Consider the following 24,794-nt stretch of genomic DNA (forward strand, 5'->3'; position numbering starts at 1 on the left):
AGAAGGGGACGGTGGCCGGCGAGGTCCAATCCGCCTTCAGTTTCCGCCCATTTCTCTGCTCCGCCCCCTCAGCGGAAGTCGGGCGCCAAACTCAAACCTTAGCAGCACCCGGACGCCGCTGAGGCGGGTGCCGGGGCCGGGCCTGTGGCCGCTGTGCGCAGCGGCGGGACCGCGGTCCAGCATGAGCCAGGTTCTGTTCCAGCAGCTCGTCCCGCTGCAGGTGAAGTGCAGAGACTGCGAGGAGAGGTGAGGCCCGCGGTCCCCGCTGCCTGCGGGTGGCGGTTGGGGTCGGGCGGAGGGGGAAGATGGCGGCTCCGGCCGGTGGGCTGCGGCCTGCGGCGGGGTGTCGGGCCGGCGGCCCCGGGACGCGGGGTTGGGGTGGGGGGGACTCAGCAGGGAGGCAGGGCCACCTGTCGCACCGAGCGGCCGTTGCCGAGGACGCGGAGGGAGGCGGGGGAGGAGGCGGCAGCCGCCGCGAGTTGGTGTGGGGACCGTGGAGGTGCGAGCCCGTCTCCGCTCTGACCGGCGGGACGTGGGCCGGGCCGGGTCGCGCTGGGCCTCAGGCCGGCCCCGGGTCCCGGGATTCTGCCACAGCCAGTGTGGTGGTGCATCGCCCGTCCCCATGGACCACACGTTAAGTGACTGAAGTAGGCGGAAAACCAGAGGGGCCAACCAGAATTTCCAGTCGTCCGTCCGAGTAAATACCGCCGACGGGCCAAGCGCCGGGCCCCGCGCGGGGCCGCAGGGTCGGGCCGACGGGCCTGGTCTCCGGGGCTGACAGCCCGGGAGGCGGGAGTCAAGGCCCATCTCGCAGGCAGACGCAGTGACAGGCTTCACTAGGGGCGGCGCTTCAGTGGGGAGGTCGGACCAGAAGTCAGGTAGTGGGATCCCCCCCCTTTTTTAAATATATTTTTATTGATGTCAGAGAGGAAGGGAGAGGGAGAGAGAGAGAGAGAGAAATCCCAGTGATGAGAGAATCACTGCCCGGCTGCCACCCGCGCGCCCCCCACTGGGGGTGGAGCCCGCAACCGGGGCTGCGCCCCGACCCGGAATCCAACGGTGACCTCACGTTCATAGATGAGGCTCAACCACTGAGCCACGCTGCCCCCGCCCCTTTATTTGTTTTATTGGGGTCGCATTGGTTGATAACATTACCGAGGCTTCGGGGGTACCGTTCTGCGTATTGTATTGTGTTCAGCACCCCGAGTCGAGTCTCCTTCCATCAGCATGTACCCCCCTTTCCTCTCTTTAACCCCCCTCCCCCAGAAGATTGCAGTTTTGTCTTGGTTCCGCCGCTCGTTAGCTTCTGGTTTGTGAGCTGGTATAACGTTCCCGCCCAGGTGATGGCTGGAGGGTGAGGACACTGGTATATAGTGCGATTGGGTCCAAGACCCGTGGGCAAGCCAGGCGCCCACCCCCACCCCCCACCCCCGTGGTGCCACGCCGTCAGCTGCGGGCGGAGATGTGCGGGTCGTTTCTGTCGGTCATTGGTTCCTGCTGCCCAGGGTGCCGGCCATTGGACATTGAATTGGAGCGAATCCAAACGGATGTGCCATAGAGTGAATGCACAGTGGTCTACGAAGACTCTGTGAAGAGAAGGGATGTAAATATCTCGATTTTTATGCTGATTATGTGTATTAACATTGCCGACGGATCGCGAGAATTCTCGCTTCATATTACACAGTGTTTTACAAAGTCTCATGCTTTAAAAAGATAATAGCTTGTAAGAAAATGTAATAAATAACTTCAAAATGCAATGGGCATGTAATTTTAAAGCGCGCCTTTAACATTTATGTAAAGCGTTTTTTGTACTCGTTCAGTAGGAACTTACCTGGCCCCTGGGTGAAGCTGGCAATAAAACTACTGGTCCGCAATGTGTTAAGATGGCGCTATTTGGGGTATGTTGGGTTAAATGTGGCTTCTGGAAAATGTAAAATTATGCTGTGGCTCATATTCATGGCCTCCATTCTTTCTCGTTCTAGAACGAGGATAGAAAGATGAAAGGTGAGGGTATAATTTCTTTCTTTCTTTTTTTTTTTAATTTTTTTTTTTTATTGCTTAAAGTATTACAAAGGGTGTTACATATGTATCCATTTTATCCCCCCCGCCCTAGACAGTCCCCTAGCCTCCCCTATCACCCAGTGTCTTCTGACTCCAACGCCGAAACTCCTAGCTCTTCTCGATCTCATTATGTCGTTGAGCAAAACTTCTTAACTGCCACAGCTGAAGGTCTTTTTAAAGGGAAGGGTTTATTGGGCCATTGCTAGGCATGAAACCTAAACTACCAGCAGCACACGCGTGGGAAAGCTGTGCTGGAGTGGGCGAGTGTGTGTGTGTGTGTGTGTGTGTGTGTGTGTGTGTGTGTGTGTGTTGGGGAGACTGATAAGTTGTGTCGGGAGGGTTTACACTGGCTCTAGGGAAGGGGGTGGGTGAAGGTGAGGCGGCTGGTTCGGGGCGGGTGCGCAGTCCCCAGGAGGCGTCCTCTGGGAGGGCTCGCTGTGGGCTGCAGGTGGAAGCTCCTGGCCTTGGATGGCCCAGGCGTTCTCTCAGCCAATCGCAGAAACAGCCACCTGGAGGGCAGCCCGGATTCCGCAGTCTTGTCAGCTGGCCCACAGCTGTTAACTGGTTAATTACTCCTGTCTGCTGCGCTTACCCCCGGGCTCTCATTTACTAGTAATTGAGAATATCTCAGAATTTAAGACACAGTGTCACCCTTTTCACCCTCCTGTTTAGAAACCTTTCCTATCCCCTGTAGCAGGGTCAGCAAACTAGAGCCCATGGCCAGGTGGCCCTCTGCCCATTTTTGTGAATAAAGCTTTATGTGTATTGGAGCAGAGCCATTCTCATTTGTTGAGGAATCCTCTGTGGCTGCTTTAGCTACAGGGCAGAGATGAGTACTTGTGGCAGAGACCTATGCCTGCAGAGCTAAAGCACTCACTGTCTGGCCTTGACAGAAAGGTTTGCTGATCCCTGACCTGTGGGAAACAATCAGACTCTAGTTAAGTATTCAAGGCCAGGTCACTCAACAAATACATTGCCGAATGCCCACTGTGTACCAGGAGCTGTCCGGGTGCTAAGAGTGTAAAGCTTCCTGCCTCCTCCCTTCCAGCCCCAAAACTACAACAGAAAACCCCGGTTTTCATTCTGGTCCTCAAGGAACTGAGCTTCAATAGGGGCAGCAGTTTTCCCGGGGGAGGCAGCACGGCACAGGTTCAGATTCAGGCTCGGGGCCAGGTTGGCTTGAAATCCCAGGTCTGCCACTTACTGACCTTCATTTTGTACAGGTTTGTTGTTGGTTTTGTTTGTTTGTTTGTTAGTTTACTGAATGTCTCTGTGCCCATCTTTAAATCGATGATAAAAGTCCCTGCCTCATGGGAGTATTAAGAATTTGCAGTGAGTTAATACATATTAAAGTGCTTAGAACAAACAGTGCCTGGAGCATAGTACGCATTCACTAAATGTTAGCTGTTATTAACGTGTGACTAATGCATGAAGTTTACAAATTACTGAGTCATAGAGAAGGAGGCAGTTTCGTGGAAGACAGTGGCACTGCTCGGAGAACTGTCTGGAGGAAAGTGATGAAAAATGTTGAAGCCCATGATTTGATTCCAACCTGCTTTTCATTTGTGTTTCCTGAGCTCCTCTCCCCAGTATACTAGTCACACGAGACTACTCGTTCCCCTCCGAGTGCAGCTCCTCTCAGTGCTGCCTCTAGTCCTGCTCGCCTCTGCTCCAGTGCTGCTTCCTGCACAACTTTCAAGGTCTGTCTGCGATCCCGTCCACATGAGGGTCTATTCAAGGTTGCTTACGTTGAAATTAATTGACTTTATTTCTTAGATGGCATGATATCGGTGAAAAATCTGAGTTCTGGTTTGGGCTCTGCAATGTGACCTTCACCAGGTTTATAACTGCACCTCAGGTTCTCCCTTTGTAAGACAAATGATATTGACTTCAGATGACTGTTGTTGACTAAGGTTTATTCCAAGGGCCTGGCAAGTGCTCCGTGTGTGGGCGCTCAGTGAGTGTGACTTCCCTCCCTCTCTGGAAGCCCTACAATACAGTCAGAAGCAAAACTGGGTTCAAGTCATTTCATCTGATCTCAGTGTGAGGACACGCACCATGTTTGTTTCTGTTTGTAACCCTAGCACCCAGCACAGTGCCTGGCTTAGAGTAGCTTTCAATTGTTTGAATTGAGAGTTTAAAGTCATAGCTTCTAGGCGGCAGAGTTGGGCTAGAATCCAGGTCTGTAATGCCAGATTTACCTGACAAGGAAGATGTGATGTAGATGTATGCATTGTTCAGAATGTGGCATTAATTTTGAGAAATAGCATTTTTATTGAGGTTTTATTGATTTGTTTCATAATGTTCCTATGACATTAGCCATTACAATGGATAAAATAAGATTTCTGATTTCAGATAGTATATCCTCTGAAAGCACAGATTTTTCTACAAGATATTTGGGGAGGCGTGGGGGAGTTGAAGTAAACATGGGGAATAGGTTTAGTCTGTGGGCCTTTCCTCCTTTTTTCTCCCCACATCTAATGGGTATAAGCATTTGGAATATATGCAACAAAAGCATTAATATGATTGGAAAACTATTACAAATTTGGAAATGAGAAGGTTTTCTCTCCCCCCACCCCCAAGAACGCTTAATTTAAGTGGAATTGGAGTAGGACGCTGATCTGTTTTACATATATTGCTCTCCATACTAGCAAAACAGAAAGAAAACATTCTGTGGGTTTAAAGATAATTCTTCCTATTTTTGTGGTGTTCAGAGAACAGACACAAGTTATGGTAACCTCATCATATGAGCTAGGATTTTAAGCCAATGTAAAATTATAAATCAGAGCATAAAAAAATCAAAGCACTTGAATCTAGCTTTGGTCAGCTCTTACCAGGTTTCCCATCTGGGCGCATTGCTCTGTCGACACTTTTTATTTCTGTAGCATATAAGTAGTGGTGGGCTGTGGGAAAGGTTTAGAACACACCTTTGTAAGAATAACTTAATATTGAACAAATTATTTGTTTCTTTCTCTTTCCATGTTACTTATTTAATTCTAGCACAATAGTTTGAGAACCATTTATGTAGAGATGTTTTTTCACTAATATTTTCCCTTTATTTCCTAATTATTTAAATATCTTTGTTCAATTTGATTAATGTTTATGAGTACCTTTATCTGTATGCCTCTGTTCAGTACTGGATTCTGCAGGGTGCCGTATAGAATGTGGAAAGCTACAGTTTCTTTCTTTTAGGGCCTAAAGTGCCTCTAGAACAGTGGTTCTCAACCTGTGGGTTGCAACCCCTTTGGGGGTCGAACGACCCTTTCACAGGGGTTGCCTAAGACCATCGGAAAACACATATATAATTACATATTGTTTTTGTGATTAATCACCATGCTTAAATTATGTTCAACTTGTAACAATGAAATTGGGGGTCACCACAACACGAGGAACTGTATTAAAGTGTCGTGGCGTTAGGAAGGTTGAGAACCACTGCTCTAGAATAAGATAGGTGGTAACCTGTTGGTGATACTTCTGTGCATGTACTGCATGGAGTATATTGAACAGATGTACTTTGTGGATCTGGAAGAAAAAAAATTTGTGTGTGTGAGGGGAGGGAATATGTTATCCTAGTCCTTGACTCAACATTCCAGTATCTTAATATTACATCACATTTTAAGTTTTTTAAATGGAGTCTCTCATAAATCATTTGATTATTTGAATTGGTAATTTTTTAATGTGAGAAGTTATTACATTGATGGTTTACCTTTCAACAGATGCTGTTTCAGCATCAGGGTAGGAAGGTTATGGTCCAGGCTACTACTAGGCATTCCCCTTCACTTATCTCTTTTAATCCTCAGGACAATCTCATTTTACAGGAGAGACAAATCTAGCCTCAGGTTACAGACCTGATTACTACTTACTAGTGGGAGAAGAAGAACTTGAACTTCGAACCCAGGGTGCTTTCCCAGCATCTCACACGTGAGGAACACCTCACATGTGAAGACCCTGTAGCTAACATAGGAGGGGGGGTAACTGTGTCCTCTGACGGCTTCTGATGGTCGGGCTTGTGTCTTCACACAGGAGAGTCAGTGTTAGAGTGAGCATTGAGCTGCAAGCAGTGTCCAATCCGGTTCACAGAAAGGTGGGTATTTACTTTGATTTTGAACTATGATAATTTCTCTTACATTGCAGGTAATTCTTTTTGTGGTTTAAGAATGTGAGATCTCTTTTACACCTATTTTGCTTTTAATTTGGGGCCATTTTGTACTTGCTGGTCCCGAGTGGGGGAATGAACTACGATAACTAAGAGATTATGATACCACCTATTTCTAAAGCACAGAAGAATGGGGGTGGGGAGGCTGGGTCCCTGAGGTTTGCCAAGGACACTTATGATGCTAGAATATCTGTTGCTACCCTAGAGAGTTGGCATTTGCTGGTGTGCATGTGAGAACGGGATGGATGAATCTCTGCAGGGAGTTATTCTTAAATCTTTCACTTTGCCTTTGGAAGAGCGGCAGTTGGAGCATCGGTCCTAAATGGTCTTCAGATGGATGCAGACCACAGAGCTGAGAAGTAGGGCATTGTTTTCTCCACCACGGCTTTCTCTAAAACATCAGGGACTGGGAGTACTGGCAGCAGCTTCAGTTTTTTACAGCACCTTGGGGTGGATTTCAGGAAGTGCTTCCATTGCAGTTGCTTGAAGAACAGGGCATTCTGAGGCAGAGCAAATGCCTGGACTGCTGATTTTTGGAAGAGATTATCCATGTTCTTCCTATGCGTGCCATGGGACCCTTCATTTTCCAGCTCTCCTCATGGGTGGTGTAGGTTTTTCTAGGACCCCTAACAGTTCCTCAGTCGCCACAAGTAGGTTTCATGTCAAGTGGAACCTTATTCTGACCCCAGTGCCTGCTTTGTTATTGTCTCCTTCATCATCTTGTCGCTCTGCCTGTTTTCCTGACACCCGTGTCCTCTGAGTCCGTGATGTTGGCGTACTTTTCTGTCAGCTTTGGCTGCTGTGAGGAGCTGGCACACGGTCAACTTGATCTGGAAGCAGGTCTTGATGAAAGGTGTTGACTCCTTTGAGACTGAGGCAGGTGGGTTCCACATGAGGCCATCTGGAGCAGGAGGGTGGCCCGGAGCAGGAAGCCTGCAGCATGTCACCTGATACCCCGTCCTCTGCCCGAGACAAATGCTCCTTTTTTCCCAGGGTGGACGGTTGTGATTTCTGCTGATGTGTTTGCCACTTTTGAAATACCAGACAATTAACTTGCAGGAAACTGAAAATATAATTGATTATGGTATAGTCAGTGGTAAAGAATATTTTTGTCATTGTGTCATAGTGTAGCAAGGGCTGGGTCAGAATTTTCCTAAGGCTCTCTGCTAGGATGATATTCCTGAACTTAAAGCTCCTAGCGTTTAATTAACTTCCTAACCCCCTAACCCCCTCCCCCCGTGGCTCTCAAGAAGCAGAATAAGTCCCCTGTGAAGATGGAAGTCTGTAAGACTAGGGAAAGCCAGCAGCTGCAGGCAGCAGAGCCAGCTGAAGGCTGATGCGGATGCATTGATGTTGGGTGATCGCACTTTTTTACTCAAAGGTACAGCTACTAAACACATTAAAAATCACTTTCTTTTAGGATTTAGTTATCCGTCTGACCGATGACACTGATCCATTTTTCCTCTATAACCTTGTTATATCGGAGGAAGATTTTCAGAGGTAACTAAATTTACTTTTCTGATCTTTTATTTAATCTAGGAATAAGTAAGTTTTTAACTTCTATGAATGTATTAGTACTATTCTCTTTGAAACACATACATACCTATTAGGAACATTTAGGGATTTGGGGAACACTGGACTATTTATAATTATTCAGAACGTTTTTGGGAAAATAAGTATTTCATAGATTATTAGAGTTTTGCTTACAGTAGCTCAGAAATTTGGATCTTTAGCTAAATTTATTGACCTTTTTCCTCTCATTGAATAAATTTTATAAAAGTCAAAGTTCCCTAGTTTATTAAATCTTGATTATGCATTGTTAGTAAAGAAAAAATCATCTTCCAGAGTGTTAATTATAATAAAAGATAGTAGTTAAATTTTCTAAAAATATCTTTTCCTGTTTTCTGTGTAGTTTAAAATTCCAGCAAGGTCTTCTGGTAGACTTTTTAGCTTTCCCGCAGAAATTTATCGATCTGCTTCAGCAGTGTACTCAGGAGCATGCCAAGGAAACCCCAAGGTGAGTCTCAGAGCACCGCGTCACCTGCCTTCTCTCAACACCAGCCTCTGTATAGGACAGGTGGATGGCACAGGATTCTCTATGTGTGACAGGTGTCCCTGTCCATCTTAAAAACGGGGGTTCCAGGGCTCCAATAAATCCTAAATTTACTTAATCTCATGATTAAAATCAGCAATATTTACTCTTAATTTTCATTATCTGAAATATTTAATAGCATCAAGTGTATGTTTTTATAATGAGCTTGGAAAAAGGAGAGAATAAGTGGTTGTGTGTGTGTGTGTGTGTGTGTGTGCGCGCGCCGCGCTCTCTCGCATGTGGGCATAAGATGCTGATGCCTGATCCTTTCAGTGTAAACTTCTCCAAGCTTTATCTGTTGCTTCTTCAGCTGATGGTTATTGATCAAATCAGTTATGTCAGAAGGGACTACAAAAGTATGTTTTTCTAATCCTATTCTTTCTATATTTATTGGTTATAATTCATTCATAATCAAGAACTTACCCTCATCAATTAGGGAGATTTGATTACTCTGAAAAGTCATACAATAAAGAATAAATGCTTAATTCTTTTAAATTGTCAATTTTTAGAGTAAGAAGTTGGTACTGTAGTTATTTTTGTGGTTTCAGTTTTTTATTTTAGTTCTTTGCTTTCTCTCATGTGTCTTTCATCGTAAAATCATGGGCATTAATATATTCATTATGTTTCAATCAGTCATTTTTCTTATCCAAGTTACACGTTTTACTATTTACACCAGTTTATCACATTTTACCGTTGGGAGTCTTTCATATTGGCCCCTAGGATTCCAATATGCCCCCTTTCCTGATCCTTCTAATCATTGATGATCCACTGAGTCATGGAAGGTGACTCAGTGGGAGAGTTTCACTATCTCATAACCGTGTGACAACATGACCCTTCGTTTCCCAAGGTTTCTGCTGCAGTTAGTGTCTCCAGCGGCTGTGTTGGATAACTCTCCTGTCCTTCTAAATGTGGTAGAGACAAATCCTTTTAAGCATCTTACACACCTCTCACTAAAACTTCTACCTGGCAGTGATGTGGAGATAAAGAAGTTTCTAGCAGGCTGTTTGAAATGTAGCAAGGTAAGATTGAATTCAAGGTATTCTTTTAAAATAACTACCAAAGGACTCCGATAAACCACCGAAGAGCTATATTGCTTTTAGCTTTGGTTTTCTGAGTAAGATGACCAGAAATTTTTGTAACATGCAATGAGTTTATTTATTTTTCATTTACTCAAGATACAAAGACAGAACTGGACCAGGAACTGAGAAAGTTAGGTCCCAGGTTTTTCACTTCTTTTCTGCGATCTTGGGCAGGTCACTTAAACTCTGGGTGTCATAGTTTCATCAGCTTATCGATACGTGTAGGAATATCTAGCCCATCTTAAATTGAATGAAATAAAATAAGTGCAAATAAAACAAGTGCTCTGTACCAACATTGGGAGGCCTTTTAAGCATTTTCAGGAAGTCTCCTTAGTCAAATGCTGTAGACCAGTGCATCTCAAAATGTAATTGCACACAAATCTAGGGATCTCGCTGGTGCAGATTTTGACTCAGAGGTCTGAGGTGGGGCTTGTGATTCAAGTTTCTAACAAACTCCAGCCTGATGTTGAGGCTGTACTTCGCTAAAGTTTGAGCAGTACCATAATTAAATTGTAAGCTACATCATTTTATTTTTATAAACAGGAAGAAAAATTATCATTGACACAATCGCTAGAGGATGTTACTAGGCAACTGAATTTCACACAAAAGGTAAATCAGGTTTCATTTTTCTTTGTAAGTCATCCAAACATTGGTCCTGAATTGCCTCTGGAATCCCATCCAGGCTTCTGTGTATTTTTTTTTAAAGCATGCTATCACAGAATTCCTCCTCCTTTTTCCACCTTTTTCCTACCAGTTAGTTATCATAACCGGATGCTTTATCTCTTCGATATTTTATTCCATCCAAACACTTTTGTTATTCCCAGCATGTGACATGTTTCCTCCACGTCTTCATTAAGTAAGACAACGTGGAGTGTCTGTTGCAGGTTCCTTCTCTGCTCCTCTTGTTTCCCTCATTCCTCTTGTCTAAAACGGCCTTTCAGTTTGTCTGTAAACCTTCCCGTTTTGTTATGTTTAGAATTAATTCCTCTGGTAGGTTTATTGTTTCAGTCAGAGCTATTACTTTTTGCCCCTCGTACTTGAAATTGAGGACCACGCTATCTGATAACCTGCTATTCTGCACAGCACGGCCCAGCTTGGGAGCCTGTGCCCAGGCTTCCCGTGTTAAGTGAATGCTTCTGACTGTCTGGCTCCAGCCGGCGTTTATACTTCTTCATGCCAGAGGAGGGGACTGGGTGGGGAAGAGCCAGATTTAACTGAAAGGTTAAAGATAGACAAGCTTGACCGGTGGGCCGTTGCAGATCTGAAACTGCTTTTATTCTAATCTTGATTTCCTCAAATTCAAAAAATCTTTGCGTATATCTTGAAAAACTGTGGTTCCGTATTCCTTGATATCCTTGTTATATTGGCATGTTCTAAACTAATGATCTGTTCAAGAGACTCTTACTATTTTGTATTGAACTCTGATGCAGACTTTATCAGAAAAAGTTCAAGAATTAGATAAGTTACGGAATGAATGGGCATCCCACACAGCAGAATTGTCGAGTAAGCATTCCCAGGAGCTGACCAGTGAGAGGGAAAAGGCCTTGCAGGTATGAACATCAGAGGGAACGGGGGAAATGTTTTGTTACTGCTTAGTTGTAGTGTTAATTATAAAAGTAGTGTGTGCTTACTTTAAAGTGTTCGGACTTCACAGAGTCTAGAAAAATTGTCTCCTTCAAAGTCTTACCACCCAGAGATAAACTATAAATATTTAATGGGTTTTTCAGACTTTTCTCCATATTTGTAAATAATATGTAATTTGTAAATATTTGTTTATATTTATAAAACTTGAAATGTGTAAACTATATATAATTATAGATACACTAGTGGCCCAGAGCGAGATATCACGCACAGTAGGCCGCCTCGCTGCTTCTGTGGGAGCCGGGCGGGAGCCGCGCCGCTTCGGGAGGCTGGAGGGAGCTGCCGCTGCTGCTTGCAGGAGCAGGGCAGGGACCTAGAGGTGCTCCATGCATCTCCTGATGACTGGTTGTGCACACAGCTCCACCCCTTGCTGCGCACAGCCCTGCCCAGCCTGTTGAACGGTCGTTACTGTGACGCAGTAAAGGACAATTTGCATATTACTTCTTTATATATATAAATAGGTGTGTACACACATTGGGCTTTGGTTTTGTCCTCTGCTAGTGAGATCCTCCTGGATCTATTGGCTGTAATGTTTTTTCACTAACATGACATTGTAGGTATCATTCTTTTTTGGTTCAGCTGTTCCTTTTCAGTGGCTGCATAGTATTCATTGTTTGCATATAATAAGTTAACTGCCTACCCAACTGATGGACATTTAAATGCTTCAAATTTTTGATTATTATAAATAATACTGTAATGAACATTCCTTGTTTCTAGAAGTGAGATTGCCGTATACCCAGATAGAACACTAATGGATGCTGCACACTATAATGTCAAAGTGGCGGAAGGATTTGTTTGCCTTCCCTACTGCGTTTTCTGATCGGTTGTGAATCAGTCCTTTGAGACTTTAAAACCAGCTGCTTTGTTCTCCTCTTGCTGATAGCTATTCTGTGGGGCAGTGATTAAAACTTTGATGTGTATCAGAATCATCTGAAATAAAGTAGAAAGTCTAAATGATGTAATTCTGTCCCTCACCTTTCAAAAAAAATCACACACACACACACACACTCCAAAATGGTGATGATCACTGGGACAAAGCCAGTTTTCTCCTTTTGCTGCCTTTGGCCTCGGTTGCCGTGAGCGTGTGTTACCCCTAGCCGGCCGCAGTTAGCACCTCTCCCAGGCTCTGCTTGTTTTCTGGATCGCCCTTCAGTGTTGTCTTCCAGGGTGGCACTTGCAGTTCTATCTGGACTCTTACTTGTTCTATCTTTTTTGCTCCCTTCTCCCCTTTCCAGTTTTTAAAAAATGAGGGAATTTGTAAAATAGTAATGTAACATTCCCAAAGTATTTTATGAAAAATTCCTGCACCTGGGGTAGGGATTTTTGAATGGGTATAACTTTCCTGGAATGCAATTTTATTTATTTTCATTATTTTTATTTTTAAAAGCAAAACTTTATTTAGAAACTCACAGAGGTATAAAAAGTGAGCCATGGAAGAATTGAGCCAGCTTGGCTGGGTGGGCTCAGGAAACAAGTTACAGAGATAAAAGAATGGCCTTTGGAGCTTAGGAGAAAGAAAAGGGGGCGGGGGGAGGGGGAAGAACGTGCTGTAATGCAGTTTTAGAACTTGTATCAAGCTTTATATTTATTCACACTCTTTGACCTATAATTAATCATAAGGAAATAGTCTGAATTTTGGATGTATATCTATGTACAATGATAGGAATCATTTTATTTGTAATTGTGAAAAATTGGAAACTCAGTGACCACAGTAGTGCAGGGATTTAATGAAGGAAGGTACAGCTATGGGTGAAATGTTGTGCAACTACTCACATGTTTAGAGTTTTTTTCAATGATGTGAGAAGGTGCAAATGGTAAGGGAATGAAAAGCATGATTAAATTGTATAAATAGTTTAGCCCTAATATGTTAAATTTAAATATGTATGGGGGATGTTATTCCTAAATCTTTAGGATGAGTCCCTGGATGAGATTATTGGTCATTTGTGATTTCTTTGTGCCTTTAATAGCATATATAACTGTCATAATCAGAAAAGTGTAGTTTATTTTTAAAAAGTATTTAGGATTTGATAGTGCTCACCAGAAATTATTAAGATACGTTTGTGGTATGATTCAAACAGGCAACATGGTATTACACAGTTAATACCATGTTCAGATTTTATTTTAGCTAAAATGTAACTACTAAATGTAGGGCTGAACTAATGCACAATACCTTGCTGATTTCACAAATTTAGGTGTGTGGTTTCTTTTGTTGTTGTTTTTTTAAAGCAAATACTGTAAGTTCCTTATGTACCCTCTCATTTGGTTCAAACTGTTTTACAGTTTGCTTTTTTACTTCATCCTATATTGTTCTTCCCTGAACTTGAAGACCATTACATCTCAACGTGTGTTTAGGAGGAGCAGAAGTTACGAGCGAGATTAGAGTGTCAATCTGCCTTTGTTGACCTTACCTGCTCCTTCATGAAGTTCATGATTGAAAACAGCTCCTCTTCAAAACAAGGACATCCTATAATTACACAGAAGAATAACTGAGATTGTTTTTTTCTTCACATCTTCTTGTATTTGTACTTCTGGTTTTTCCCTTTGAATTTGGTACTCTGTTTTATTATATAATAGGCGCAGGTGCAGTACCAACAGCAGCATGAGCAGCAGAAGAAAGAGCTAGAAATCCTCCATCAGCACAACACCCAGCAGCTGCAGAGCAGGCTGTCCGAGCTGGAAGCAGCTAACAAAGACCTCACCGAGAGGCGATACAAAGGCGACTCCACCATCAGGGAGCTTAAAGCAAAGCTGGCCGGAGTTGAGGAGGTACCGAGCGATGGGCTTGGTGCTTTTCCCCGATGTCAAGAAGTGTGGGCGACAGAGCTGTTCACTCTTGACTTAGGTCTCGCCTTGGTTCTCTTTAAAATCAGTCAGAGGGGTCTTACCGGGCCTCGCCCGGGCCATACCGCATACTGACTGATCAGAAGCTCCCCGGGCTGGAACCAGGCATCGGACAGACAGACCTGGGAGATACGTCGGGTTGGGTTCCAGCGCCCCACAGCACAGCGAGTGCGGTGGTTTTTAAAACTCGTCAGGTGATTCAGTATGCACATCAGCTTGAGGGCCACTGGGTAGATGGTGGAATGTTAAGGTTTTTAATTTATTAACCTTACGTATTTTGAAATTCTGTTATAATCAGTATTTATTACTGAAGTGATTTTTAAAACTGTAGATTTCAAGACAAATTTCTTAGCTAGTTTTTTCAAGTTGTAGTTTATTCACAAGTTAGGATTGTTTTATTTTCCTTTGTGATTGGGTTAGTTTTTAGCCTATTTCACAACTGGATTCCGAATCTATAAGTTACATATACCCTTAGACTTTTGTATCCTTCAAAAAACATCAGTACTGGAACTTCAAAATTATTGAAGACTTTGTATTTTAAGCATCTTAATTATAGGTAACCAGACCAGCAGCTTCGCTTTTTCGCAGTGCCTCATTATTTACCGCCTCTAGGAGCTGCAGCGGGCCAAGCAGGAAGTGCTGTCTCTGCGAAGAGAGAACTCGACGCTAGATGCTGAGTGCCACGAGAAGGAGAAGCATGCTAATCAGCTGCAGACAAAAGTGGCTGTTCTAGAACAGGAGATCAAGGACAAGGACCAGCTGGTCCTCAGAACAAAAGAAGCATTTGATACAATCCAGGAACAGAAGGTCTATTTTACAGTGTTGTAAACAAATTGATGATCACATTTGTAGTGATGCTTTTCCTCAAAAAGGGCCCTAATTATTCATGTTTTTAAAAATACATCAGGTGGCTTTAGAAGAACACCGTGAGAAAAATCAGGTACAAATAGGAAAACTTGAAGCAACCATAAAATCATTATCAGCGGAACTGCTTAAGGTTTGTCTTTGAAAATTTAACAGAATGTTAATATTTTATTGGGTTATGTAGAAATATACATATGAAGCTCTTTTACAGGCAAATGAAATTATCAAGAAGTTACAAGGGGATCTGAAAACTTTAATGGGGAAATTGAAACTGAAAAATACAGTCACCATTCAGCAAGAGAAACTCTTGGCCGAAAAGGAAGAAAAATTACAAAAGGAACAAAAGGAATTACAAGAAGTTGGGCAGTCTCTCCGAAGTAAAGAGCAGGAGGTGGAGAACGTTTTATGCTTCTGTGTGATTATTTGTAGAAGATAACACATTTCCTCAGATGTATAGTTCAGATTTCTACTTTGTTATAGTTGAGAATGGCTTTGGCTTCTTTTTTGTTTTTCAAAGAGCATGACTAGATTCAACAGAAGTTAATAACTTATTTTTGTTTGAAAAGTTAGTTATGACTCACATACCTTTAGTGTTCATTTCCTAAATAGGTGAGCCTTCATTACTTAATAATAAGAGTAATGAACTCTTAAATTAATATCAGTCAGTACATTTCTTCAGTTTTTAATGTAGTCTTTTTTATACTTATGAGGATTGACTTATTTCAGGTATGCAAATTACAAGAACAATTAGAAGCTACAGTTCAAAAACTTGAGGAAAGCAAACAGCTTCTAAAAAATAATGAAAAGTGTGAGTATGTTACCTTTATATGTAAATGAAATTCATTGTTTTTACTCATAACCTTAATATTATACTTAAATTCATAGAAAAGTCTAGGAAAATCAGGATATTGATATATGCAAATAATTTCTGCTTGAAATATACTGTCTTTTGTCTTTGCTATAGTAAAGTATATCACCTGCCCTATAAAACAGTTACCATCATTGAAAGAAACTACATCACCTATATCAGTGACTCAGAATTAAAAGTGTTGAAATATTAACTGTAATTTACTTTTAAAATTCTTCCCTCTTTTTTAATTGCCGTATTTACCTAATAGTAATACAGTGGGGCCTTGACTTAAGAGTTTAATTCGTTCCGTGACAGAGCTCATAACTCAAATTACTCGTATGTCAAATCAACAGTGAACGAGTGAGACACATGATGCCGGGCTGATGTTGTGGCGTTCACTGTGATGTTCACTGCACCAACTAGCGGTGGGGTATCTGAAGCTGGCTCGTAATCCGAATTTTAGCTCGCAACTCAAAGCAAAAAATCGGCCGAGAGACGGCTCGTATCTCGAAAAACTCATTAGTCGGGACACTCGTAAGTCAAGGCCCCACTGTAATATAAATTATTTGAAACTAAAATACAAAATTAAGCCTTTAACATTTTTCTGAGTTATTATATTGGTTGTCAGATATGAGTGTGAACTTTAAATAAACTGTAAGATACCATTCTTGAAATGAAAGCCTTCAAAGAGATCCGTGACTAGCAGACACATACTTGGGGAAGTAATAGAATAAGGAGTTCTGTGTGCTAAAATAAGAATCTTTTTTTTTTTTTTAATAAGAATCTTAAATGACAAAAATTTAAATTAACCTATATTGTTCTCCTGTTATATAAGGCAGTTTTAAGAAATTTAAATTAAAAAAATAACCTCAGCATAATTTTTAATATTTAAAATTATTAGGAAAATAAAATCCTATATAATAAAGCGATAATATGCAAATTGACCCTCACACCATAATGCCATCACAAGATGGCAGCACGCACAGCGGGGGCGAGGCAGTGGGGCGGGGTCCGGTGGCTGCTCCACGCAGCTCGGAGGCGGGACATCGTGGCGGCACACCAGGACTCAGGGCCGTCCAGTGGCGTGCTGGCCACGCAGGTTGGGACTCCGGGACTCAGGGCGGTCCCATGGCGCAGGAGTGGGGGAGGGGGTCCCCGGGTCTCGCTTCGCGCGACGGGTCACTAGTAGCTTAATAAAGTTCTTTCCCTTGTTTCTTGTTGTTTTCTATAAGTGATCACATGGTTAAATAAAGAACTAAATGATAATCAGCTAGTGAGAAAGCAGGACGTGCTGGGACCTTCTGCCACTCCACCGGTACATGCTAGCAGCACGATCAGAAGTGGACTGTCTCCTAGCTCTAACATGGTAAGATTTAAGTGCAGGTGGGAGAGGTCTTAGTAAATTCCCTAAAACAAAAAGTACCCCCAGGTGGTCACGAAGTCTCCATGACACAGGCTGGTGCCGATAGCCTGGAGTCCACAGGCACTGGCACTGAGTAGGGTATGTCCCTGCAAGTGGAACAGGCGGACTGCTCTAACAGAGAGGCTGTACTTCCAGGGCACACTTCTTGTAAGACGTTAGTAGATCGAAATCATTTGGTATTAACTAAAGTACTGCCAAACGCGCTGAAAACTTACACACACGCACACACACACACACACACACACACACACACACACTCACTCACTCACTCAGGAGGCCTTGGGAAGGTGAGAAGGATTGGGCTCAAGTGGGAACTGTGGTGGAAGGGACCTCAACGGAATTGTATTAGAAAGAGGAAAGCCCTGTTAAGAGGCTTTTCAATTCCAGAGTCTAGAAAAAACTGCTGCGAGATAGAAGCTTTTAGTTCCCAGAAGCAGATCCCTTGCTTTTCCCTCCAAGAAATGGCACCTAGGTGTTGCTAGGAGCTGGACTGGGTCTCCCAGCTAGGCCTTGGGCTCGCCTGTGGAACCTACACATTTCACAGTGTCGACATCGGACAAGTCCACTCTGACTGTGCCGTCTTAAGACAAAAACAAGACCACTCCAGCCCTGGCTGGTGGCTCGGTTGGAGTGTTGTCCAGTGCACAAAAGGTTGCGGGTTCAATCCTCGGTTGTGGCGCATATGGGAGGCAACTGGTTTTGTTTCTCTCTCTCCCTTCCTCTCTACCTAAAAAATTTAATAAACATATCCTCAGGTGAGGATTAAAAAAGAAAAAGGAAAAAAAAATGACAAAAATCCAGACATTGCCAAACCAACAAAATGGGCAACCATCTTATCCTTGGTCACATGAGTGCTTTATTCCTAGTTATAGCTTTGGCCTGAATGCATTTCTCCTGCCTTTAGCGGAGATTTACTCAGCTACCAGGCAGACAGCTACCCTCACCTCCTGATAGCTTCCAATCCACAGGAAAGCCCCACTTTCTGAAACCGTCCCTGAAGTCATCCAGCACATGGTTGTCATTCCCGTCAGTACTTCAGCAGCCTGTGTTCCTCATGGTGTGCGGTTTCCCTCACTCCAGGAGCAGTAATCAGCCCAGCGTGCCACCCGTAGGTGTGTTCTGTAGTCCTGGCCAGAGTGCATTGGCAGAGGTCCTCAAACTCAAATGCCTAACTGAGTTTCAATCTGCTCTAGTGAACCAGGTAGTACCTGGTGTTTAAAGAAGGGAAAGGAGCCCTGGCTGGTTTGCTCAGTGGATAGAATGCCAACTTGTGGACTGAAGGGTCCTGGGTTCGATTTCGGTCAAGGGCATGTACCTCGGTTGCAGGCTCCATCCCTGTGCAGGCGGCAACCCATCAGTGTGTCTCTCAAATCGATGTTTCTCTGTGTCTCTCCCCCTCCACTCTGGAAAATTCAATGGAAAAATATCCTCAAGTGAAGAGTAAAAAAAAGGGGATCGCGGGGGGGGGGGGAGGGGGGCGGAGGGGGGAAGGATTTCGGCTGAGGTACAAAAGGTGGAAAGAAGTGCCTGGTGCTGAATTACGAAGTTGAAAGGACTCCTGATCAGCCATGTGAAGGGTGTTTTTGTCATGCAGCCATTGATGTACATTTACTACAGATTTGTGTTTCAGTTGGGCTCATTAAATAAATTGTTTCCATGACATTGGTTAATGGTGTCGTTACTATAATGAAAATTATTGGTAAAGCAAATAATGGTCTCCATTAGTCAGTTTAAGAACACTGATGCTCTTATTTCTACTCACTGGCAGGAAATGATTTTATCCCTGATTGGTTATTGATTTGTGAATCTATCCCATGGTCCCCCTTTTAAGGACGGGTGTGGGGCATTAGATCGAACCAAGATGCTTCCGAGTCTTTGTCTGAATAGTTCCAGGAGCCTGGCCAGTGGGGCTCAGCTGGTTGAGCATCGTCCCATGCACCAGGAGGTCACCGTTGGATTCAATTCCCAGTCAGGGCATGTGCCCGGGTTGTGGGCTCAATCCCCTTCCTCTTTCTGAAATCAATAAAAGAATTAAAAAAAAAAAATAGTTTGAGGCAGGTCTAGTGATTGGTCTGTTGAGCTTGCCCAGCCCCTGGGAAAGGTGAGCTACCCTAGCCTCGTGGTGTGTAACAAAGAGGAGTTTTGTGGTGTGATGAACAAAACTGGCCTCTGAGATAGTGCTGTTAACTCAGTTATTATAGCAGATGCTTATTTAGAAGCAATTTCTCATCCTTAAATGTTGTGTGTGTTCATTTTTAGGTTGATGGTAGGCTGACTTACCCAACTTGTGGCATCGGGTATCCTGTCTCTTCTGCATTTGGTTTCCAGAACACCTTCTCTCATCCCGTGTCTGCCAAAAATGCCATCCACCCGGCTTCAGGACCAAAGGTAAGAAAATTAACACGTAAGGAAACATATATAGCCAGTTATTAGCTTATAAATCCATTTTATCTTTAAAAACTGTTCTGGTCAGTTGTATTAGGTAATGTGTTGGATGAGTACATCACTGACTGTCTAGTGCAGTGATGGCGAACCTTTTGAGCTCGGCGTGTCAGCATTTTGAAAAACCCTAACTTAACTCTGGTGCCGTGTCACATATAGAAATTTCTTGATATTTGCAACCATAATAAAACAAAGACTTATATTTTTGATATTTATTTTATATATTTAAATGCCATTTAACAAAGAAAAATCAACCAAAAAATGAGTTCACGTGTCACCTCTGACACGTGTGTCATAGGTTCACCATCACTGGTCTAGTGTGTAAGTCAAAATCATAGGACTTCTCGTACTGGATGGAGTTGTGGTCACTGCCTGCTTTGGAGACTGCTGATGGGTGGTCTTGTGCTAGCGTCTGCTGCGTGTGAACGGTGCCCCTTCATTCAGCTGGCGCTCTGCTACGGGCCAGTCTTCGCCCAGTGCTCAGCAGCGGTCTCTGGCCTTACGCAGTCGATTTGTAGGATAAATTCTGGAAAGTAACTGGGCCGTAGGCATTTTGGCTTATCTGGCATTTCCCTGGTAATTAAGTGGGGAACATCTTTTTATATATTTATGGGCTATGTTTCTTTTATTAAATTTCTGTTTATCAGTTTTATTCATCTTTGGGCGATTTAATCCTTATAAAATGATGTCATGAATGTTCTTTACATGTTCCAGACATTTACTGTTGGTTTTATATTTTTACTGTGGTTATTTCCCTATTTTGGACTTGTCTTTTTAGTCTCTTTCTGGTGCCTTTTTAACTTAAAACTTTACGAAGGTGTAATTTACATACCATAAATCTCCCATTGGTGAGTTTACAGTTTAATAATGTCAGTCAGTGTATACAGTTGTGAAAGCATCACAGCAGGCAGTGCTAGAGCACTTACACTTTCCTCGGGGTTCCCCTAGTGCTTCGCAGCGAATCCCCTCTCGTCCCCAAGCAGCTAAGCGACAGCTGATGTGCTCTCTGCCTCTGCGACCTGCCTCGGCACTTGCTGTGATGGACTCGGGCAGGCTGTCGTTTTTCCGTCTTTCCGCTCAGCACCGGGTTTGAGGTTGGTCGGGTGGTGGTGCGCATCAGTACCTCACTTCCGATTGCTCGTGCTGCTCCTTGGGTGGGGAGGCCACGCTTGCTCCTCCCTCTGCCATTGGATGGGCGTTTGTGTCATTTCCAGTTTGGGGCTGACTCCACTACAGCTGCCATGAACGTTGGTGTGCAGCCTTTGTATTTCCCTGGGGTGAATACCTGTGATTAGAATGACTGGGTGGGGCAGATATTTAATTTTTAAGAAACTGCCCAATTTTTCTGAAGTGTGGTCCAGTATTTGGTAACATTCTTTTTGTTTTGTCCAGTTTTCTAATTGTTTATGATGGGTGGTCAGAAACCATTATGCATTGATATCTGATACTATTTTCCTCTCCTTTTGCATGTTGATTTTTTATAAGGAGTTCTAAAACCATCTTGTGTGGCTCTGAAAAGTCCTATTTCTGTTTAATGTTATGTTGAATGTGTAGAGCGCTGTAGGGAAAACTGATCTTGAGACTGTGGAACCTTGATAGCCAAGGACAGCAGCGTTCACCTTTCTATCCTGTTACACGAGCCTCTGTCTGTGCCGGCTTTATTAGGAGTTTTTACCACATGTAGACAGCTTTCATGTGCCTTTTCTTCTTTGATCTATTGGTGGGGATTTGTGTTTGTGGGTTTCCTGACGTAGATACATGTACACATCCATGGCGTGAGACCCACTCAGTCACAGTCACTATGTCTTTAAATAGACTTCCATATCTCATGCTGGTGTTTGGTTTGGACTTTTACATGGATTGTTGGAAAATTCGAATTCCTAGCCCTTGTTTATTAAATAACTCTGTGCATACACTTGTCTAAATGTGTTCGTGCTTTGTCTCCGCCGCTCATCTTGCTTGTGTGGTAGGAACTGTTGGGGCAAGGAGAAATATCCTCAGATTAAATCTCCTCCACGAAATGTGTTTGTGTTATGAGCTGTAGTGCGCCTGGACCGCTGCGCTCTCGATTATCAGGAAAAAAAAGTAAGCACCTCGCTCCGTATAGACTTGTCTCCGTTCTCACCAGTTTCGTTACATGAGGTGTTTTCTCGCTTCACAGGTTCAGTTTAACTTGCAGTTAACAAAACCAAATCCGTCACTAGGGGACATTCAGTCAGGAACAACTCTTAGTGTGCCCGGCTCCGCTGATAAGGAAAAGTAAGTACTCCTCGACATAACGCGGGATGTTCGCCCTTTTGAAAACCATCTGAAAGCATTTCATCGGGGCCTGAAAAGCCAGGGCACCTGCTACTTATCTGCGACATTTTAAGTTGATGTCCATGGAACGTAAATTTAGTCACTCTTGGCTATAAGAAAGGGGGTTTTCATATATTTTTGAAACTGTAGGATGCAGTCAGATATATAGTAAAATTTTATTTTCTAAAAGATTTTCCTAGGTAACTGAAGGTCCCCTTTCAAATATTCGCGGGCAGGTAGCTAGAAATCTTACTATTTCCTGATAGTAACCTGAGGAAGCAGCTCGTTAACCTGCTGGGACCCTTCGGCAAGTAAGCGTACAGGCTGATGAGATTGTCCCAGCGAACATGCATACGTACGTCAGCTTTCCTGTCCGCGCGGCCCCGCTGGCCTGCCCAGCGCCTTCCTGTCCCTTGGATCTCAGATGGGTTCACCTGCCGTCCGTCGAATCAGCGAGTTGTGGCCGAATTAAACAGCTCAGATGTGCAGACTGGTCTTCATGTTCATAACAGTGGTTTCTTGTCAGCCTGCTTCCTTGTTACAATGTGATGGCGTTCAGGGCCACCTGCTGGCACTGGTGGGCATGAGCGGCCACCTCGGGGATTTAAACTATGAGCCTAGCAGAGGCTGCTTCCCCAGCTCCCGGCCGTTGTCCTTGGGTGCTCTTAAGCTGCCACCCGACGATATGACAGCAGTCAGCGCTGGGAGCCTCTTGCTTTTCCACTCTGGATGTTTACATACTTACCCAGGTCACATACCAAACCAGCTTACTTGCACAATGTGTGATGATCATATTTGCAGAACAAAAATCAAGAAATCGTGTCCATAAAAGTAGGACTGGTCAGCTATTTTCTGTTGAAATTTGTTAGGTTTTGTTATCAGCTAGTAAGAAGTGGCAGTGGGGATCAAAGATTCAAGAAGAAAAAACATTAAAATGGAAAAAATACCTATTCATCTTTCCTGAAAACTGGGAAAAGACCTTCCTCTAATTTTAAGGTTATAAGGTCATCGTTTAGCAAGAGCTTTTCCTTTCCCATTGCAAGGATGCTACGAGAGAAGCTGCTAACGGGGCAGGTTGGGAAGAAGGGATGCAGTGGCAGAAGGAGAAAAGACAAGGGCGGACATGGCTTTCTTTTTGAAATATCACGTTTGTATTCATCTAACCAGAATCCCTGTTGTGACTGTGTAGTGATATCTAATGACCCCTCTGAAGCACAGACTTTAAAGAGCTTTTGGTTAAAGAAAGAAGAAAGCATTCATTTAAACAGACGCAGTAGGAAAGTCTCAATGGCATGATGGTCTCAGGGCATGCCCGGGGTGTGTATAGTCCTCAGAGAGCTCGTTTCCCCCACATCCCCAGCCCAGCTCTGCGGGTTTAGTTTTACGTGTTCTAATCCACTCTGCTGGGAAGAAGGGCAACGCAGCTTGTGGGGCACATAAGTTATTTGCTTAAGAAAACGGTGAATACAGTGATTTATTTTGAACAAAACTATAAACATATATATAGTATATAGATTAGATGAATAATCACAATTAACTACTAAAGAGAAAAATAAGAGTTTAAGTAAATAAATACTGTTTTCCTCCTAAGTGGTGAAAATGTAGGGCTGGAGCCCAAGTATCTGAAGAAAAGGGAGGACAGCATTCCTTTGCGGGGGCTCAGCCAGAATCTCTTCAGCACTGCAGGTGAGGCCTCTGCGTCCGTCCACTGCGGTGGGAGGGAAGGGGACCGAGGCTGAAGGGAGTCCAAGTCACCTTCTCTTCCTCATTTGCAGACCATCAGAAAGATGGCCCGTTAGGAGCGCTGCAGACATCCTGCAAACCCGCCTCGGTCCCTTCCTCCTCCTCTGCGTACTTCCCCGGGCAGCTGCCGCACAGCTAACAGTGCCCTCTGCCCGCATGAGCTGGCGCCGCCTGGTAGAGGAACTGTGCGGCAGGGGACACCCCACACGCACGCAGGAGCAGTGGCAGAGCTGCCTGGCCGGGCAGCGGGCTGTGCGCGTCTCGGGTGCTGCTGTTGTTGCTGTCCCTGCCGGCGGGCGGCTCAGAGGAGCCGATTGGACTTGGGGACTTGGGGAAGGGAGGCTCTCGGAGCCGGTGCCAGGCTTTGGTGTGTGAACACGGTGCTTTACAGGACAGCAGTGGGGTTTTCTTAAACTCGGCCTGAGCAGCTCTTACACGTGCCACGGCAAGGGTTGGTCGCTATAAGGGACGTTCTGATCACAGTGACGCCTGGTAAAGGCACACTTGTCCGACGGAATGGGAGCCAGAGGATGCTCGTGATTCGTTTTATCCTTTTCATTGGTAAAAAGTTTTAAATTTTCACCTAAGAATTATGAGGGAAGATGGTTATCTCCTAAGGTGTCTGTATTATCGACGATAATGTACAGTAAAGGGAAAAAGTCATAAAATTAAATCAATCCTTTATAGCAAGTATTTTCCTTGAAACCTTTCAGTTAGCTATTGAATAACTTGGACGTGTATTTACGTGACCAGATTAGGTATCACCTGCTTGAGTCATTTGAGCTGCAGTTTACAGGATTTTACTGCTTCCTGAAAGTCTATGCTCATCCAAATTTTCTTTCATTTGGAGTTTTATTAGTGTTTTATGCAGTTAAATTTGTATTAGTGGCGTTTTGTTTTGAAAATTAGTACTATACAAAAGAGCATCATGAATATTCATTGTACTAGCTTTTTAATTTCAAAACGGGTTTAATTGTGTGCGTAATAAAGTAGGCAACTTTCTCTTGGTTTAAGTTTCAAATATGAGTAGTTTCTTGAGAAAAAGTAGGTGATTTAAAAAAATTCACCCAGAATCTTAGGGCCCATTTTTCTTATTGACAATCATTCAATCAAGAGTATCATTCTCTTAAGAAACGTCTCAGTCAGTTTTTATTTGTAAATATTGCTAATGTTCATTTAATCTTTCAAAAATTATTTTCAAGGACCATATTATACAGATAAGGAAAGAGACATTTCAAGATATTGGCATATCAACAGTTCCAGGGTAAGACAAAGAATCTTTGCTAATTTTTTAATGAAGCCAT

The 24,794-nt window shown here is 43.5% G+C and overlaps 1 protein-coding gene across 1 annotated transcript; it reads left to right on the forward strand.

The window, feature by feature from the left end:
• The first annotated feature begins 56 nt into the window (after positions 1-56).
• Positions 57-24,498, forward strand: SASS6 (SAS-6 centriolar assembly protein). The gene is made up of 17 exons (XM_059673604.1): positions 57-246; positions 6,085-6,145; positions 7,638-7,717; positions 8,130-8,234; positions 9,157-9,328; positions 9,932-9,997; positions 10,819-10,938; positions 13,604-13,795; positions 14,483-14,677; positions 14,778-14,867; positions 14,946-15,125; positions 15,461-15,542; positions 16,817-16,950; positions 19,267-19,395; positions 21,611-21,708; positions 23,339-23,433; positions 23,523-24,498. Exons 1-17 carry the CDS (start codon positions 182-184, stop codon positions 23,627-23,629), a joined length of 1,971 nt encoding a protein of 656 aa, XP_059529587.1. The 5' UTR covers positions 57-181; the 3' UTR covers positions 23,630-24,498.
• Positions 24,499-24,794: the final 296 nt, after the last annotated feature.

This window comes from Myotis daubentonii, chromosome 18 (assembly GCF_963259705.1).
Source record: "Myotis daubentonii chromosome 18, mMyoDau2.1, whole genome shotgun sequence".
In the NCBI taxonomy this organism is placed as follows: Eukaryota; Metazoa; Chordata; class Mammalia; order Chiroptera; family Vespertilionidae; genus Myotis; species Myotis daubentonii.